The 21,834-nt window shown below is 38.6% G+C and overlaps 1 protein-coding gene across 1 annotated transcript in view; it reads right to left on the reverse strand.

The window, feature by feature from the left end:
• The window catches only part of SYCP1 (synaptonemal complex protein 1), a 152,521-nt gene that overhangs the window by 86,138 nt on the left and 44,549 nt on the right, over positions 1-21,834 (reverse strand). Inside the window, exon 15 of the mRNA XM_022583832.3 lies at positions 14,045-14,106. Coding sequence (XP_022439540.1) covers positions 14,045-14,106 — 62 coding nt within the window. The remainder of the gene's footprint in view (positions 1-14,044; positions 14,107-21,834) is intronic.

Consider the following 21,834-nt stretch of genomic DNA (forward strand, 5'->3'; position numbering starts at 1 on the left):
TCACTGTAACAAATATAATAATAATGAAAAAGTTTGAAATACCATGAGAATTACCAAAAAGTGACACCAAGACACAGAGTGAGCAAATGCTGTTGGAAAAATAGTGCCAATATACTTGCTTGAGGCAGCGTTGCCACAAACCTTCAATTTACAGAAAATGCAATTATCTGCGGTGAAGTGCAATAAAACAAAGTATGCCTATACACCACACCAAGTGAGATTTTTCCCAGGAATACAAGGCTGGTTCAATGTTTGGAAATTAATCAATATAAAACACCATATTAATAGTCTAAAGAAGAAAAACCACATGATCATATCAAATGACACGTAAAAATAATTTGACAAAATTCAACACAGATTCATAGTAAAAATTCTCAACAAACTAGGACTACATGGGAAAGTCAACAAAAAACCTATAATTAACATCATAGTTAATAGTTAAACACTAAATGTTTTTCCCTTAAGATCAGGACATCAAAGATGTACACAATCATCACTCCTATTCAATATCACATTGGAAGTATGGAAGAATTAAAAAATACACAAAATAATTCATCTTTAATAAATAAATAAATATTTTGTGGAAAAGGTTGGGGGTGTGGCCAAGATGGCACAGTAGGAAGACCTTGTGCTCACCTCCCCCTATCAGCATACCAGAATTAAACTATTTACACAGAAACTGTTGATGAGAAAGACCAGAAGACTAGAGAAAAGTTCTTCTACAACTAAAGAAATAAAAAAGGAACCACAATGAGATGGGTAGGAGGGGCAGATATGTGGTATAGTCAAGACCCATACCCCCAGGGTGGGCAACCCACAAACAGAAGAATAATTGAAATTGCAGAGATTCTCCCCAAAAAGCACAGAGTCCAAGCCCCACACTGGGCTCCCAGGCTAGGGGCCCTGCACCAGAAGATGAGTCCCCAAAACATTTGCCTTTGAAGGCCAGTGGGATTTACTTTCAGGAGAGCCAAACGGCTATGGGAAATCGAGATTCCACTTTTAAAGAGTGCACACAAAATCTCACATGCTCTGGGACCCAGGGAAAGAAACAGTAATTTGAAAGGAGCCTGCGTCAGACCCACCTGCTGACACCAGAAAGCCTCTTAGAGAGGCATGAGGCAAGTGGAGCCCACCCTGGGAACACAGACACTGGCAGCAGCCAATTTTTGGAGCTCGTTCTACTACGAGGACACTTGTGCTGGCAAGCAACATTCTGGAATTCTCCCCCTCTAGCTTATTAGTGCCAAGACCCAGTCCGCCTCTACAGCCTGAAGACTCTAATACTGGGAACCTCAAGCCAAGCAACTAGCCAGATACAGCCCCACCCACCAACAGGCCAACTTCCTTAAGAGCCCCAAAGCCCACAGCCAACCCAAGACATGGCCCTATCCACGAGAAGGCAGAGGACTCGGCCCCACACATCAGTGCACCAGCACCAGCCCTGGAACCACCAGGGCCCTACAATCAGAGATCTCAGGAACCAGATCTACCCACCAGTGAGCCAGCACAAACACGAGGACCCAGCCTCACCCACCAGTTGGTGAGCACAAACCCCAGGATCCCTTGGGCTCCCACCCTGCCCACCAGTGGGTGAACAAAAGGCACAGGACCACTGCAGCCACACAGCCTGCCTTGTCAAAAAACAGTCCACGTACCAGGAGGCTGGCACCAGTCTCAGGACCCCCGGGCCCTGAACCTGCCCACCTGCAGGCCAATACCAGTTCTGAGATGCCTTGGACCCCCTCAGCCAGCCATCCAATTATCCAGCCCCACCAACCTTCAGGCTGACAACAGCTCTGGGATACCCCGGACCCCAGAGCCAGTAGTGTCAGGAATCAGCCATGCCCACCAGCAGGCCGATACTAGATGCAAGACCCCAGCAATACAACTACTCATCCCAGAACCCAGCTCTGCCCACCCGTAGGTCAGCACTAGCCCTAGGATCTCCTGAGGCTCCACAGCCAGACACCTTGTGACCCAGCCCCACCCATCAGTGGGCAGCAGCCTCCACACAAGGCAGGGCCTGGCAACCAACTGGACCGGGGCCACCCACACCTGTAAGACCACCCAAAGTAGGCAGCCCACCACAACAGAAGGAAAAACATGGCCCACATAGGGGGCACCCCTAAAGCATATAGTTCTGATGACCAGAGGAGAATATGTGGCTGGGACACATAGGATGTCTCCTATAAAAGGCCACATCTCAAAGGTCAGGAAATATAACCAACCTTCTAAATACATAGAAATAAAAACAGCAAATTAGGCAAAATGAGGCAACAGAGGAATATGTTCTAAATGTAGGAACAACAAAGTGAAGTGGAGATAAGAATCTACCCAAAAGAGTTCAGGGTAATGATTGAAAAATGCTCAAAGAACATGGGAGAAAATTGGATGAACAGGGGGAGAAGTTAGAAGTTTTTAACAAAAAGTTAGAAAATATAAAGAAGACCCAAACAGAGATGAAGAATACAATAACTGAAATTTTAAAAATACACTAGAAGAAATCAACAGTAGATTAGACGATACAGAGGAATGGATCAGTGAGCTGGAAGACAGAGTAGTGGAAATCATTGAAGATGAACAGAAAAAAGAATAAGAAGAAATGAGGACAGTTTAAGAGACTTCCATGACAACATCAAGAGTATTAACATCTGCATTATAGAGGGCCCAGAAGAACAGAGAGAGAAAAGGCCAGAGGACATATTTAAAGACATAATAGCAGAAAACTTCCCTAACCTGGGAAAGGAAACAGACATCAAGGTTCAGAAAGAACAAAGAGTCCCAAACAGGGCCACACTAAGACACACTGTAACTTAAATAGCAAAAATTAAAGATAAAGAGAGAATATTAAAAGCAGCAATGGAAAAGAAGTTATGCACATGAGAACTCCCAAAAGGCTATCAGCTGACTTTTCTGCAGAAACTCCACAGCCCAGAAGGGAGTGGCATGATATATTTAAACTGGTGAAAGGGAAAAACTTAACAACCAAGAATACTCTACCTGGCAAGGCTTTCACTCGGATTTGATAAAGAGATCAAAAGTTTTACAGAAAAGAAAAGCTAAAAGAGTTCAGCACCACCAAACCAGCTCATGTACAAAGCTAGTAGAAAGGTTAAAAGACAAAAGTAATAAAATCAACTTTATCTGCCATAAGTAGTTAAGGGATACACAAAACAAAAAGATGAAAAGTATGATGTCAAAAATAGTAATCATGGGGAGAAGGGAGTAAAAATGCAGGGTTGTTAAAATGCATTTGAACTTAAGACATTAAAAACCTAATCAGATAGATAGATAGATAGACTGCTGTATATAAACCTCATAGTAACCACAAGCCAAAAATCTATTATAGATACATACACACAAAATAGAAAAGAACCCAAACATAACACTAAAGATAGCCATCAAATCATAAAGGAAGAGAGCAAAAAAGAACTACAAAAACAACTCAAGGAGGGGACCAAGATGGTGGAGTAGGAGGATATGGAACTTACCTCTCCCCACAAATACGTTAAAAATACATCTATACATGGAACAATTCTCATGGAAAACTGGAAACTGACAGAGGAACTCCTATACAACCAAGGATGCAAGAAAGATTCCCATGTAATCAGGTAGGACAGGAAGAAAAGCATCAAGTTGGGACCTGTGCCCCTGGGAGGGGACTAAGAAGAAAAGGGAAATTGCATGGGGGGACACTCACTGTGGGGAGTAAGTGGGTTGAGCCACAGACTGGGCATCCCAGTCCTGAGGTATTACATAGAGGAGACAAGCCCCTTTGGCTATTTGGAGAACTGCTGGGACAGAGAGAAAGGCTGGAGGTGTCTAGACTCTACTTGTGAGGAGTGAGTGGGTGCTGGCTTGCCACCAGGCAGGGCAGGGAGAGGTCTGCCCTGCAGGCTAGCACCTTGAGCACTCCCCAGTCCAAGCTGAGTGAACACCTTGGCCCCACTCACTCCATGCAACATCTTGGCACTGGATCTAGGAAAGCCAGGTCCTGGGAAAAGACTCGATCTAGAAATGCAGAGGCAGCCCAAGAGCCTGGGGTGTGGTCCAGGTAGGGTGGCGGCAGCCATTGTTGGTGCTTACTCAAACAGTGCCACAGAAGTAGCCCAGGCTTCTGATGGCAGCACAGCCACTTCAATTCCTGCAACCATAACGTCACGATCTCCAGTGTTAATCAAGTTAATGCTCCGGCCCTGCCCACTCCATGCCATAACCTTGCACTAGATCTGGGACAATGACAACAGGGGAAAAGACGTGACCTTGGGCTGAGTGAGTGGAGCCACAGACACATATGCAGGTAGTGGACTGGACCTCTGTTAGCCCACGAGCCCACTTTCTATACAGCATTCCCCTCCTTTGGGGCAAAGGATCCAGCATGAGGAGAAGGAAAAAATACACACTTAAGGGAAAACAGCCAGCTCTATCCCAACCCTAAGGGCATCCACTCCTGCAACTTAGGAACTGTAAGGGTGGGGATTGCCACTGAGCAGAGAAGTCACACCTCACACCCTGTGCAGGCTTTAGCTCCTCAAACACCAGCCACATACCCTATCAAGGTGATAGTGGCCGGCACACCCTGGGGAAAGATGTGACTGGTCTCCACACCAAATCCAGCCCTAACACTAAAAACACTGAGCACATGCAGTCTACACAGGAATGCTCCCACATAAAAACACCCCTTCAAGACCACAGTAGATAACTGTTTCACCTAAATTCATAGAGACAGAAAAAGTTAAGTAAAATGAAAAGGCAGAGGAACAACTCATAATTGAAAGAGCAAGAGAAATCCCCTGAAAAATAATGAAACAGAGATAATCAGTACAACACACAAGTTCAAAACGTTGGTAATGAAAACACTAAATTAAGAAAGAGAATAGATCTAAACATTTTAACAAGGAACTAGAAATTATCCAGAAGATCTAATCAAAAATAGAACATTCAATTTCTGATAAAACGCACTCTAGAGGTAATAACTCACAGACTAAATGACACAAAAGAATTCATAAGTGATCTGGAAGGTAGAAAATATATATATATATATACACTAAAAAGCTGCAGTAATCAAGGCAGTATGGTACTGGTACAAAACCAGACAAAAAGATGAACAGAACAAAATAGAACCCAGAAATAAATCCGCACACCTATTGCCAATTAATCTACGACAAAGGGGGCAAGAATGTACAATGGAGAAAAGACAGTCTCTTTGGTGCTGGGAAAACTGGACAGCTACATGTAAAAGAATGAAATCAAAACATTCTCTAACACCGTATATAAAAATAACACAAAATAGATTAAAAACCTAAATGTAAGAATGGAAACCATAAAACTCCTAGAGGAAAACATAGGCAGACCACTCTTTAACATAAATCATAGCAATATCTTCTTGGATCAGTCTCCTAAGGCAAAAGAAATAAAAGCAAAAATAAATAAATGGGACCCTATTAAACTTAAAAGCTTTTGCACAGTAAATGAAACCATTGACAAAACAAAAAGACAACCTACAAAATAGGAGAAAATATTTGCAAATGATATGACTGACAAGGAGGTTTTTTGTTTTTTTTTTTTTTTGCGGTACACGGGCCTCTCACTGCTGTGGCCTCTCCCATTGCAGAGCACAGGCTCCGGACGCGCAGGCTCAGCAGCCATGGATCATGGACCCAGCCACTCTGTGGCATGTGGGATCCTCCCGGACCAGGGCACAAACCCGTGTCCCCTGCATCAGCAGGCGGACTCTCAACCACTGCACCACCAGGGAAGCCCAGACAAGGAGTTTTAATATTTAAAATATACAAACAGCTCATACAACTCAATATCAAAAACAACCAATCCAATCAGAAAATGGACAGAAGACTTGTAGAGATATTTTTCCAAAGAAGATACACAAATGGCTAACAGGCGCATAAAAAGATGCTCAACATCACTAATTATTAGAGAAATGCAAATCAAAACCACAATTAAATATCACCTCACACCTCTGAGAATGGCTATCATCAAAAGTCTACATATAACAAACATTGGAGAGGATGTGGAGAAAAGGGAACCCTGGTACACTGTTGGTGGGAATGTAAATTGGTTCAGCCACTATGGAAAACAGTATAGAGATTCCTTTAAAAAACTAAGAACAGAATTACCATATGCTGAACCAATTCCACTCCTGGGCACATATCCAAAAGACCTAAAACACTAACTCAAAAAGATATATGCACCCCACTGTTCACAGAAGCACTATTTACAACAACCAAGACACAGAAACACAGAAGCTACCCAAGTACCCATCAACAGATGACTGGATTAAGATGTATACACACACACACACACACACACACACACACACACACACACACAAAATGGAATATTGCTCAGCCATAAGAAAGAATGAAATACTGCCATTTGCAGCAACATGGACGGACCTAGAGAATATTATGCTTAGTAAAATAAGTCAGAGAGAGAAATACAAATACAAATACATTATATCACATGTGGAATCTAAAAAATAATACAAATGAATGTATATGCAAAACAGAAACAGAATCGCAGATGTAGAAAACAAACTTGTAGTTACCAAAGGGGAGAGGGAAGTGGGGAGGGGCAAATTAGGGGTATGCGGTTAACAAATACAAACTACTTATAAATAAAATAGATATGCAACAAGAATATACTGTACAGCACACAGAATTACACCCAATATCTTTTGATAACCTATAATGGAATATAATCTGCCAAAAACCGAATCACAATGCTATACACCTGAAAATAACACAATATTGTAAATCAACTATAGTTCAAGAAGAAAAAGAGGAAGAAAGAAAGCTCTGACAGGTCTTACAAAACAATAAACCTGTCTAACTTTGAAAAATACAACAAAACCAATTTTAAAACGGCAATAAGAACATACCTATCAATAATTACTTTAAAAGAAATGGACTGGGGCTTCCCTGGTGGCCCAGTGGTTGAGAGTCCGCCTTCCGATGCAGGGGACACAGGTTCGTGCCCCGGTCCAGGAGGATCCCACGTGCCGCGGAGCAGCTGGGCCCGTGAGCCATGGCCGCTGAGCCTGCGCGTCCGGAGCCTGTGCTCCGCAACGGGAGAGGCCACAACAGTGAGAGGCCCGTGTACCACAAAAAAAAAAAAAAAAAAGGACTAATGGACTAAATTCTCCCAACAAAAGACACAGAGTGCCTGAATGGACAAAAAAACAAGATGCATATATATGCTGCTTACAAGAGACTCACTTCAGATCTAAAGACATAGACTAAAAGTGAGGGCATGGAAAAAGGTATTCCATGCAAATGTAAATCAAAAGAAAGCCAGGGTAACAATACTTATATCAGAAAAAGTAAAACAAAGACTGTTACAAGAGACAAAGAAGTACATTACATAATGATTAAGGGATTAATCAAAAGGACGATATAATAATTATAAATATATATGCACCCAACATATAGAAGTACCTAAATACATAGTGCAAACATTAACAGACATAAAGGGAGTAATTGACAGCAACACAGTAATAGCAGGGAACTTTAACATCCCACTTACACCAATAGACAGATTATCCAGACAGAAAATCAATAAAGCACTGGCCTTAAATGACACATTAGACCAAAAGGACTCAATATATCTATACAGAACATTCCATCCAAAAGCAGCAGAATAGACATTCTTTTCAAGTGTACATGGAACCTTTTCCAGGATAGACCACATGCTAGGCCACAAAAAAAATCAGTAAATTTAAGAAAATTCAATTCATATCAAGCATCTTTTCTGACCACAACACTATGAGACTAGAAATCAAATACAAAGAAAAAAACTACAAGGGAAAAAAACTCCCAAACATGTGAAGGCTAAACAATATGCTACTAAACAACCAATGGATCACTGAAGGAATCAAAGAATAAATCAGAAAATACATGGTGACAAATGAAAATGAAAACACAACAATCCAAAATCTAAGCAATGCAGCAAAAGCAGTTCTAAGAGGGAGGTTTATAGTGATACAAGTCTACCTCTCAGGAAACAAGAAAAATCTCAAATAAATAGCTTAATCTTACACCCAAAGGAAGTAGAAAAAGAAGACACAAAACCCAAAGTCAGTGGAAGGAAGAAAATCATAAAAATCAGAACTAAATTTTTAAAAAGAGAGACTAAGAAAACAATAGAAAAGATCAACAAAACTAAGAGCTGGTTATTTGAAAAAATAGACAAAATTGATAAACCTTAATAAGAGACTCATCAAGAGAAAAACAGGGCCCAAATCAATAAAATCAGAAATAAAAAAGGATAAATAGAACCAACACCACAGAAATACAAAGGATCATGAGAGATTACTATGAACAATTTTACACCAATAAAATGGACAGCCTAGAAGAAAAGGACAAATTCCTAGAATTGTACAATTTTCCAAGACTGAACCAGGAAGACATAGAAAGAATAAACAGACCAATTACCAGTAATGAAACTGAATCAGTAATTTAAAAAATTTCCAACAAACAAAAGTCCAGGACCAGATGGCTTCATAGGTGAATTCTACCAAACATTTAAAGGGGAATTAACACCTATCCTTCTCAAACTATTCCAAAAACCTGCAGAGGTAGGAACTCTTCCAAACTAATCCTGCCAGGCCAGTATTATCCTATTAGCAAAACCAGTCAAAGATATCACAAAAACAAAAGATTACAGGACAATATCATTGATGAACACAGATACAAAAATCCTCAACAAAATATTAGGAAACCAAATTCAACAATACATTAAAAGGATCATACACCATGATCAAGTGGGGTTTATCCCAGGGATGCAAGGATGGCTCAATATCTGCAAATTAATGTGATACACCACATTAACCAGATGAAGAATAAAAATTATATGATCATCTCAATAGATGTGGAAAAAGTTTTTGACAAAATTCAATATCCATTTATGCTAAAATCTCTCCAGAAAGTGAGTATAGAGGGAATATATCTCAACATAATAAAGGTCATATATGACAAGCCCACAGCTAACATCATACTCAACAGTCAAAAGTACTTCCTTTAAAATCAGGAACAAGACAAGGATGCCCACACTTGCCACTTCTACCTAACAAAGAATTGGAAATCCTAGCCACATCTATCACACAAGAAAAAGAAATAAAAGGAATCCAAATCAGAAAGGAAGAAGTAAAATTGTCACTGTTTGCATATGACATGATACTGTAAACAGAAAATCCTAAAGACGCCACCAAAAAACTACTAGAACTCATCCATGATTCGGTAAAGTTACAGGACACAAAATTAATACACAGAAATCTGCTGCAGTTCTATATACTAACAACAAACTAACAGAAAGAGAAATTAAGAAAGCAATCCCATTTACAGTCACATCAAGGAGAATAAAATACCTATGAATAACTCTAGGTAAGGAAGTAAAAATCTCTACCTGGAAAACTATAAGACACTGATGAAAGAAATTGAAAACAAACAAAAAGAAGATGAAAAGGTATACCATATTCATGGACTCAAAGAATTAATGTCATTAAAACAACCACAATACCCAAGGCAATCTACAAATTCAATGCATTCCCTATCAAAATAACAATGGCATTTTTCACCATACTATAATAATTCTAAAATTTGTATGGAAACACAAAAGACCTCAGATTGCCAAAATGATCTTGAGAAATAACAAAGCAGGAGGTATCATGCTACCTGATTTCAAACTCTACCACAAAGCTACAGTCATCAAAACAGTATGGTACTGGCACCAAAACAGACACATAGATCAATGGAACAGAACAGAGAGCGCAGAACTAAGCCCATGCTTATATAATCAATTAACCTACAACAAAAGAGCAAGAAATACAGTGGGGAAAAGACAGCCTCTTTAATAAATGGTATTGGGAACACTGGACAGCTACATTCAAAAGAATCAAACTGGACTACTCTCTCACGCCATGCATAAAAATAAATTCAAAATGGATTGAAGACTTAAATGCAAGACCTGAAACCATAAAATTCCTAGGAGAAAACATAGGCAGTACACTATGTGACATCAGTGTTAGCAATATCTTTTTTGGATATGTTTCCTCAGGCAAGGGAAAAAAAAGCAAAATAAACAAATTGGACTATATCAAACTAAAAAACTTTTTCATAGAAAAGGAAACTATCAAAAAAATGAAAAGGCCACCTACTGAATGGGAGAAAATATTTGCAAATGATACATCCAAAAGGGGTTCATATCCACAATATACAAAGAAACAAAGAACTCATACGACTCAACATCAAAAAAAACCCAAACAAGCTCATTATAAAACAGGGCAGGGAAAAGGATCTGAAGAGAGATTTTTCCAAAGACATAAAGATGTCCAACCGGCACATGAAAAGATGCTCATCACCACTAATCAGGGAAAGGCAAATCAAAACCACAATGAGATACCACCTCCCATCTGTCAGAATGGCTGTTATCAAAAGATAAGAGATAACAAGTGTTGGTGAGGATGTGGAACAAAGGGAACCCTCATGCATTGTTGGTGGGATTAGCATTATTTACAATAGCTAAGATATGGAAGCAACATAAATGCCCATCAATTGATGAACAGATAAAGAATATGTGAGAAAGATAGATAGATAACAGCCATAAAAAAAATGAAATCTTTTCATCTGCAACAACACAGGTGGACCCAGAGGGTATTATGTTGAAATAAGTTGTACAGAGAAAGGCAAATACTGTATGATTTCACTTATATGTGAAATCTAAAAAACAAAACAAATGAACAGACACAACAAAACAGAAACAGAGTTATAGATAGAGTGAAAAAACAGGTGGTTGCCAGAGGGCAGAGAGGTGAGGGTAGGAAAGAAATAGGCAAAGGAGACTAAGAGGTACAAACTTCCAGTTGCAAAATAAATGAGTCACAGGTATGAAATGTACAGTGTGGGGAATATAGTCAATACCTATGTAATATATTTGTATGGTGACATACTGTAACTAGACTTATCACAGTGAACATTTCAAAATGTACAGAAATATCAAATCACTGGTGTGCAACAGGAACTAACATACTGTTTTAGGTCAATTATACTTCAAAACAAACAAACAAAGTCATAAAACAGAGATGAGATTTATGGTTATGGGGGTGCGGAAAATAAGGGAGGACGAGGAGTTGGATGAAGGCTGCCAAAAGGCACAAACTTCCAGTTGTAAGATAAACAGTACTAGGGATGTAACGTACAATGTGATATAATTCACACTGCTGTATGTTATTTATGAAAGTTGTTAAGACAGTAAATCTTAAGAGTTCTCATCACAAGGAAAATTTTTTTTCTATTTCTTTAATTTTGTATCTATATGAGACGATGGATGTAGACTTATTGTAATGTATGTAAGTCAAATCATTATGCTGTAGACCTTAAACTTATACAGTGCTGTATGACAATTATATCTCAAGAAAACTGGAAGAAAAAATAAAATACAATTAGATTCAAAAAATAAATACATTAAAAAAATTATACACAAAAGAATAATAAAGCTGGAGGAATCACACTACCCAAATCTAAGACTCACTATAAAGCTACAGTAAGCAAAACACTGGTGAATGGATAGACCACAAAAATCAATGAAACAGAAACAGTCCAGAAGTAGACCCACACAAATATGGTCAATTGATTTTTTTTATAAATGTGCAAGAGTAACTCAATAGAAAAAGGAGAGTCTTGGGAATTCCCTGGTGGTCCAGTGGTTAGGACTCCGCACTTTCACTGCCAAGAGCTCAGGTTCAATCCCTGGTCGAGGAACTTAGATCCCGTAAGCCGCTTGGTGCAGCCAAAAAAATAAATACATACATACACACATACATATATAAAGAAAAAGAGAGTCTTTTCAACAAATGGTATTATCAGTACCCTACATCAATCCAAAGTATTTAAATCTTAAATATCTCTCAAAGTAGTATCTCATTACTACCATCATCTCCCAGCCTAAGTTCTCTTCTCTGGCTCCTGTGATTGTCTGTCTATTCTGAACTGTTCTCTTAATATATTGTGTTCTCCGTACTGCAAACCAAATGAGCTCTTCAAATTGCAAATCTGACCAAGTCACTCCCTGCTGAAATTCTTTAGAGCTTCTCATTCCTCTTAGGATAAACATAAAATTCTGTTGATATGATTTTAAAAGGCCATGAATTAACAGGCTCCTACTACCTCTCTAGCCTCATTTTGCACCACACTCTTTCTTTCACTCCATGTTGTATTCACCATTCTCCTTCCTATCAAATGGCCTTTGCACATATTTTCTCTGCCTGATAAGCACTTCCCTTCCTTCTCTGGATTTCAGTTCAATCTTTACTTTTTCAAAAAACGTCTCCTAAACTCTCTACATAGTTCAAATCCCTTTATTACACTGTAAACTAATCCTTTATTGCCCTTGACACCATTGTATTATTACCTTTGAATGGCTGCTTGTATTTAAGTATGATTATTTCATGACTAGCTCCATGAAAACAGGATGTGCATCCATTTGCTCCCCAGTGCATCCCCAGAGTATACCATAAAAGGAACTCAACAAATGTTTGTTAAATGAATAAATGTATCTTATTCATCCTTCACAACCACCCTATGAGATATGTACAATTATTTCCCCCATTTCATAAAATGGAAAAACCAAGGCATCAAGAATTTAGGTAAATTGCTCTAGGTCATACAGCTAAGAAGTAAAAAGCTGGATACCATCAAAGCATTATGGTTCTAAGGACCAAGATATTAATTATGCTCTAACGGCTATTCAAATAAAACAAAACCTAAACCAATCCTTGTCCATGAAGGAGTGTAAAAATAATACTTTAGTATTAATTCATTCAACAAATATTTATAAAGTGCTTACAAAGTGTCAGTTACTGTGCTAAGTACTGAGGTTACAGGGCAAACAGGACAAAGGTTCTTAGCCCTTATTGGAGCATTCCACTATTTATTTATTGACCACCTACTATGTGCCAACTACTGTGCTAAGTAAAGGAGACTCTAAAGGGTGAATAAAGCTTTAAATAATTATACCAAAAATAAATTAAATTTCATTTGTGATAAGTGCTATAAAGGAAAAATTCAGGGTGCTAGAGGAACAAGCTATACAGAGACCTAAACTAGCTAGGAATGTCAAGAGAGATTTCTAAAGAATTGATATTTAAGCTGAGACCTGAAGTATAAGTTTACATTATCAAATTTGAAAGAAATGTAAATATTATTATTTGCAAGAATTTGTGCAAAAGCAATTCACTGAAGAAAGGATAAGCATTTGGAAATAGTGCTTCCCAAGAGATGGAAGAATTAGGAGTTGCAAAATCAGGTAGAGATGTGATTGGTTAAACCCAAAATCAAAGACCTGTAATGATAAACAATATTGTCTTTTATAAGCAAAGGTTGGCAAACTACAGCCTCTGAGACAAAATCAGCCCACAACCTTCTTTTGTAGGCCCTTGAACTAAGAATGGTTCTTACATTTTTATAAGATTGTTAAAAATAAAAGAAAAAAAATGGAAGGGGAGGAGAAAATTAACATTCTGTATATAGCCACAAAGCCTAAAATATTTACTATCTAGTCCTTTACAAAAAAAGTTTACCAACCCATGCTCTACACACTATAATCAAGTAAAACATAATGAAGCCTATCCTAACAAATTCATTAAATATGATTCTATTTGAATACTAAACGTAGGTACTGAATAGATATCATACATATCTTTCTCAAAATTGCAGCTTTGTGGCTCAAAGTTATCAAACGCACACCAAATTTACAATCAGCTACAGAATAGGCATATTTGATCTCACTTAAATGTACTGTCAACACATGCTTAAGTAATATAAACACCTACACCGACAGTTATCAAAATATACCATAAAAATTGATAGAGATAAGAAATGTGGCTCCACTAAAACTAAATGTAGTTTTTTTTATATTTTAGTTGAAAAACTACCATAAGACATCTATAGGATGAGAGTCTAAGTCACTGGATTTAATACTATTTTGAAAAATAATTGCTACATATTAATAAGAGAAATCATATACTTACCAAGATTTTTTTCAATTCTTCAAGTTCTACTTCTTTGTTATTTTTAAGCTTAGTCATCTCTTCTAAAAAATCAAAAGAATATAAATGCGTTAAAAGCTGGATTTAAAAAAATGGGAAAGGAGAGACAATAAAACAAAAAAAAGATTCCATTTTTAAAAGACATTCTTTCATAGCTGTACCATTCAAATAGCCTCCAACCTGATTTCTCCACTTCTATTCCTCACTACCAACACTCCCCACCCAACATCAAATTTACCTTCCATACAGAAGTGACAATGATCCTTTAAAAACGTAAACAAGATCATGTCATTCCTCTAATTAAAATCTTTCAGTGGTGTTCCTTTGCCAGCAGAATAAAATCAAAATTCCTTTCCTTGGCCCTACCTGATTTGGTCCTTATTACCCCATACTCACTTCATTCCCCTTTCCATATTTCTTCTTACACTTAGTCACAAAGGTTTTCATTCACTCACATGTATTAACCAAGCTCCTTCACACCTCAGGGCATTTCTACATGCTTTTCCTCCTGAATGAAAAGCTCTCTCCAACTCACATGCTTTCCCTTAACTAAATCTCACTTATTTAGGTCTCAGTTTAAGGCCATCCTTGATCACCAAATCTAGATTAGGCCTTATTATTTTCTTATATTTTGTCATTTTCATTCATTTCATTCCTTCGTAGCACTTATCCCAATTTGTAATTAAATATTTATTTGTAATTATTCATTTTATGTGTCTCCGAGTGCAAAATCTCATGAGAACAAAGACCATGTCTGTTATGTTCCTAATGAATATCCAAAGCTAAATGAGAAACATCTAAGTTCTATAGTTATTGTGTATCTAATAACCAAAGAAGAAGCAATAGAAAAAACTAGAGGGAGAATCTATTATACAACCAGAGTGAAAATAAATGTGGGCACAGAGATAGAAAACTGACCACAGGAGTAAAACCTGTTTAGAGCTATATTAGACTGAACTGAAGATGGGAGACACATGAAGAAGCAAAGAAAACTGTACCAAGTAAAGAAACACACAAAAATTATTTGACAAAGATTCTGAATTTACAGTTGTCTTTAACTTACTTGTTATGCACTACCTCATTCTTTAAATGAACAATGAAGAAACAAAGAGTTTGAACTTAGGCAATTAGATGGCTCTTAAATCTGCAACACAGAATAGTCAGATTTGTATTTTTAAAGGAACACTCTAGCATAAATGCAGAGAATGAACAAAAGGTAGACAAGACTGGAAACAAAAAGATTGATTCTAAAGATACTGCAATTAGTTCTGGTCAGAGATGTCTGGTTCCAAGCTAATGTCAAGATATAAGGGGTAGAGTAGGCTGTATCTGAGGAGTGCACAGAATAACACTGGTCTTAGGATAGGTCAATGATTGTAACTCCTGAGGGGACAGTGGAGGCATACACTAATCAAGATGTAATCCTACGAAAATATCATTAAGGAAGAATGCAAAGTGTAGCCAGGAAATAATGCAGTAAGAATGAGGGCTACTGCAGTAAGAAAGAAGGTTATGAATAAAGGCCAAAGCAAATAGAAGCCTAGTAAACACAAAAAGAGATGAACAAAGATGAGGACAAATGAGGGTAATATGAAGCATGGTTTATGATAATGTCCCAGACACAATTTGTGTTCCATTATGTTACTCACATGCATCCCTCTCCTAGGCTAAGAGAATGTGCTTGAAACTCTAAAAACCAGGAAAGAGGAAATGAGGACTTGAACTGTTCTAGGTCTGTGGAGACGAAGAAAAGGGGGAAGATTCAGAAGATATTTAAGAGTTAAAAACTCTTAAATTAGTTAGATTTTAAGAGCTAGATATTAAGAGTTAGAAGCAACAGCATTAGATAACCAATTAGAAGTGAAAGGTAAGGGAGAAAGATTTTTTGGTTTTGAGAACTATACTATCAATCAAAGAAGGAAATAAACTAATGTTGAGTACTTACATCATTGTTAATGATACTCTCCTAAACATAATACTTTGCACACTCCATCATTCTCTACAACTATCCAAATCCTCTCTGTATCTTAAACTCTACTTTGTTTTTTAAATCTACCTATTCTATAAAGTCTTTTCCAACTCTGCAGTCCACATTGATACCTTTGGCTTCCTCTTGTTAACAGCATTAACACATTTCCATCAATAAGAAATCTGTGAGCATTCACTCCAAATATATAAATATTTATACAATACAAATACATATTTATATTTTATAAATTTATATAAAATACATATATTATATTATTCATTATAAAACATATATACAGCATTAAAAATAAATAGAAATAGAAGTTCTAATACTTCCTTCCCTAATCTTAAATAGAAGTCTCTCTCACTCCTTTAATTTTTGAAACATGGTTCTAATGATTTTATGAATTCAAACTTTCTCCTACAATAATTAGAGATTTCTCAAGAACATGGTATTTCACTTCTTGTATATGTTTCCACCTAAGATAGTGCTAAGAAACACACATAGAACTATTTCACAGTTCTGGAATTCCTTATCCAAACTTCTCATAATATATTGCTCTACTAAGAGAAAAATCACATTATGCATTCGATCTTTCAATATGACAATAACAGCCACTTATATTCAATATCAGATTTAATTATTCCATAGTCTACAACATTCAATTGACCAATTCTAAAGAACATAGGTATATGCAGTGATTTAAGACAGTATGTTATGCTCTAAAGGAAGATTTAAAAAATGGGTGAAATATGCATTCACAATCATTCTAATGTAAAATAATACTAAAAACATTATTTACCATTGGATAGTACAATTTTGGATGTTCAAAACAGTCTAGTCTGTAATGGAAAAGTAAGCTTTGCAAAAGGAAAAGCATAAATTGGGTTTCAAAGTTCAACCAAACATCCTAACAGGCACTACTGCTTACAATTATTTTAATTATATAAGTATTCAAAGTTAATAATAAAGATTATAGAAAGTTATAGAGATTTCCAGAAAAATGCCTGCCAGTCCATGAATTATCTTAATTTATAAAATAATTCTTTTCACCAAAATTGGAAAAAAATGTTTATATATATTTATAAATCTCCACAATTATAAATATGAGGCTTTATAAATATGAAGCATAGACTTATTAATATTAGCTAACTAAATGGTCATAAATTCACAAAATAACTACAAACTTCTCTTTCTTTTAGCCATGAAAGTTGAGTATTAACAACACCACATGATAAAATAGGGTCACATTTTCCTGAAAATAGTTCATAATCCAACATGGCCAATAAATGAAATTTCAAAATTCAATCAAAATATAAGACATTTCCCACTAAGAATTATTATTACAGCCTCTGAATCCTAAATTAAGAAAAAAAAGACTACAGGAGGAAGACAGCAGCAGCGTGGGCAGCAGCTTCAGGCCATGCTCCAGAGTTCCAGCCTACCCTACACATTTCAGACTTGCCTAGCCAGCCGCTAAAACCTTGAGAATGCATCAAGCGCACGTTTATAACACTCTATGGAAGGAATCTTCTCTTCCCATATGCAGAGCCTAAAAAGCCACGGCAACTGTCTAGAAGGAGAACAAGGGGTAAAAGGCAGTTTCAGGCACAAGCCTCTTAGATATCCTCATCCACCAGTGGGCAGATAGCAGAAGCAAGAAGAACTACAATCCTGCACCCTGTGGAATAAAAACCACATTCACAGAAAGATAAACAAAATGCAAAGGCAGAGGGCTATGTACCAGATGAAGAAACAAGATAAAACCCCAGAAAAACAACTAAATGAAGAGGAGATAGGCAACCTTCCAGAAAAAGAATTCAGAATAATGATAGTGAAGATGATCCAGGAACTCAGAAAAAGAATGGAGGCAAAGATTGAGAAGATGCAAGAAATATTTAACAAAGACCTAAAAGAATTAAAGAACAAACAGAGATGAACAGTACAATAACTGAAATGAAAACTACACTAAGGCAAGGCCCAGTGACATTTCACATGGCGTAGGAGGAAAAACCTTGGACAGGCAATGGACTGAAAGAACATGACTACGGAAGCACCCAGCTCCAAAAGTCCCAGCCTGCCACTATAGAATGGCCATGTGGATAAAAGGCTATGGGCGCTGCAGCCAGGAGTCACTGCTATGCCTCTTAGGTGGGAGAGCCAACTTCAGGACACTGGTCCACAAGAGACCTCCCAGCTCCATGTAATATCAAACGGTGAAAATCTCCCAGAGACCTCCATCTCAACACCAACACCCAGCTACACTCAACGACCAGCAACCTACAGTGCTGGAAAACCTATGCCAAACAACTAGCAAAACAGGAACACAACCCCACCGATTAGCAGAGAGGCTGCCTAAAATCATAATAAGGCTACAGACACCCCAAAACACACCACCAGACGTGGACCTGCCCACCAGAAAGACAAGATCAGGCTCATCCACCAGAACACAGGCATTAGTCCCCTCCACCAGGAAGCCTACACAACCCACTGAACCAACTTTAGCCACTGGGGATATACACCAAAAACAATGAGAACTACGAACCTGCAGCCTGCAAAAAGGAGACCCCAAACACAGTTAGTTAAGCAAAATAAGAAGACAGAAAAACACACAGCAGATGAAGGAGCAAGATAAAAACCCACCAGACCTAACAAATGAAGAGGAAATAGGCAGTCTACCTGAAAAAGAATTCAGAATAATGATAGTAAAGATGATCCAAGATCTTGGAAATACAATAGAGAAAATGCAAGAAACATTTAACAAGGACCTAGAAGAACTAAAGAGGAAACAAGCAATGATGAACAACACAATAAATGAAATTAAAAAGACTCTAGATGGGATCAATAGCAGAATAACTGAGGCAGAAGAATGGATAAGTGACCTGGAAGATAAAATAGTGGAAATAACTACTGCAGAGCAGAATAAAGAAAAAAGAATGAAAAGAACTGAGGACAGTCTCAGAGACCTCTGGGACAACATTAAACAGACCAACATTCGAATTATAGGGGTTCCAGAAGAAGAAGAGAAAAAGAAAGGGACTGAGAAAATATTTGAAGAGATTATAGTTGAAAACTTCCCTAATATGGGAAAGGAAATAGTTAATCAAGTCCAAGAAGTACAGAGAGTCCCATACAGGATAAATCCAAGGAGAAATACGCCAAGACACATATTAATCAAACTGTCAAAAATTAAAGACAAAGAAAACATATTAAAAGCAGCAAGGGAAAAACAACAAATAACACACAAGGGAATCCCCATAAGGTTAACAGCTGAACTTTCAGCAGAAACTCTGCAAGCCAGAACTGACTGGCAGGACACATTTAAAGTGAAGAAGGAGAAAAACCTGCAACCAAGATTATTCTACCCACCAAAGATCTCATTCAGATGTGATGGAGAAATTAAAACCTTTACAGACAAGCAAAAGCTGAGAGAGTTCACCACCACCAAACCAGCTTTACAACAAATGCTAAAGGAACTTCTCTAGACAAGAAACACAAGAGAAGGAAAAGACTTACAATAACGAACCCAAAACAATTAAGAAAATGGGAATAGGAACATACATATCGATAATTACCTTAAATGTAAATGGATTAAATGCTCTCACTAAAAGACACAGATTGGCTGAATGGATACAAAAACAAGACCCATATATATACTGTCTACAAGAGACCCACTTCAGACCTAGAGACACATACACACTTAAAGTAAGGGGATGGAAAAAGATATTCCATGCAAATGGAAACCAAAAGAAAGCTGGAGTAGCAATTCTCATATCAGACAAAACAGACTTTAAAATAAAGACTATTAGAAGAGACAAAGAAGGACACTACATAATGATCAAGGGATTGATCCAAGAAGAAGATATAACAATTGTAAATATTTATGCACCCAACATAGGAGCACCTCAATACATAAGGCAAATACTAACAGCCATAAAAGGGGAAATCGACAGTAACACATTCAGAGTAGGGGACTTAATAACCCACTTTCACCAGTGGACAGATCATCCCAAACGAAAATAAATAAGGAAACATAAGCTTTAAATGATACATTAAACAAGATGGACTTAATTGATATTTATAGGACACTCCATCCAAAAACAACAGAATACACATTTTTCTCAAGTGCTCATGGAACATTCTCCAGGATAGATTATATCTTGGGTCACAAATCAAGCCTTGGTAAATTTAAGAAAATTGATATTGTATCAAGTATCTTTTTGGACAACAGCGCTATGAAACTAGATATCAATTACAGGAAAAGAGCTGTAAAAAATACAAACACATGGAGGCTAAACAATACACTACTTAATAACGAAGTGACCACTGAAGAAATCAAAGAGGAAATAAAAAAATACCTAGAAACAAATGACAATGGAGGCGGAGGGGAAGATGGCAGAAGGGTAAGATGCAGAGATCACCTTCCTCCCCACAGATACACCAGAAATACATCTACACGTGGAGCAACTCCTACTGAACACCTACTGAATGCTGGCAGAAGACCTCAGACCTCCCAAAATGCAAGAAACTCCCCACGTACCTGGGTAGGGCAAAAGAAAAAACAGAGACAAAAGGATAGGGACGGCACCTGCACCAGTGGGAGGGAGCTGTGAAGGAGGAAAGGTTTCCACACACTAGGAAGCCCCTTCGCGGGCGGAAACTGCGGGAGGCGGAGGGGGGAGCTTCGAAGCCGCGGAGGAGAGCACAGCAACAGGGGTGCGAAGGGCAAACCGGGGAGATTCCCACACAGAAGATGGGTGCCGAGCGGCACTCACCAGCCCAAGAGGCTTCTCTGCTCACCCGCCGGGGCGAGCGGGGCTGAGAGCTGAGGCTCGGGCTTTGATCGGAGCGCAGGGAGAGGACTGGGGTTGGCTGCGTGAACACAGCCTGAAGGGGTTAGTGTACCACGGCTAGCCGGGAGGGAGTCCGGGAAAAGGTCTGGAGCTGCCGAAGAGGCAAGAGACTTTTTCTTCCCTCTTTGTTTCCTGGTGCGCATGGAGAGGGGTTTAAGAGCGCTGCTTAAAGGAACTCCAGAGACGGGCGTGAGCCGCGGCTAAAAGCGCGGACCCGAGAGACAGGCGCGAGCTGCGGCTAAAAGCGCGGACTCCAGAAACGGGCGCAAGCTGCGGCTAAAAGCACGGACCCCAGAGACGGGCGGGAGACGCTAAGGCTGCTGCTGCCGCCACCAAGGGACCTGTGTGCAAGCACAGGTCACTATCCACACCCCTCTTCCAGGGAGCCTGTGCAGCCCTCCACTGCCAGGTTCCCAGAATCCAGGGATAACTCTCCTGGGAGAACGCACAGGGGGCCTCAGGCTGGTGCAACGTCACGCCGGCCTCTGCCGCCGCAGGCCCTCCCCACACGCCGTGCCCCTCCCTATCCCTGGCATGAGTGCTCCAGTGCCCCCGAATCAGCGGCTCCTTTAACACTGTCCTCTCGGAGCAAAAAACAGACGCCATCCAGCGACCTACACGCAGAGGCGGGGCCAAATCCAAAGTTGAGACGCTGTGAGCTGTGAGAACAAAGAAGAGAAAGGGAAATCTCTTCCAGCAGCCTCAAAAGCAGCGGATTAAAGCTCCACAATCAACTTGATGTACCCTGCATCTGTGGAATACATGAATAGACAACGAATCATCCCAAATTGAGGAGGCGGACTTCGAGAGCAAGATTTATGATTTTTTCCCCTTTTGCTCTTTTTGTGAGTGTGTATGTATATGCTTCTGTGTGAGATTTTGTCTGTATAGCTTTGCTTCCACCATTTGTCCTAGGGTTCTATCCCTTTTTTTTAAAATTTTTTTCATAA

The sequence above is a fragment of the Delphinapterus leucas genome, chromosome 1 (assembly GCF_059928025.1).
Source record: "Delphinapterus leucas isolate spDelLeu-1000000601 "Yukka" chromosome 1, BTC_Dleu_Yukka2, whole genome shotgun sequence".
In the NCBI taxonomy this organism is placed as follows: Eukaryota; Metazoa; Chordata; class Mammalia; order Artiodactyla; family Monodontidae; genus Delphinapterus; species Delphinapterus leucas.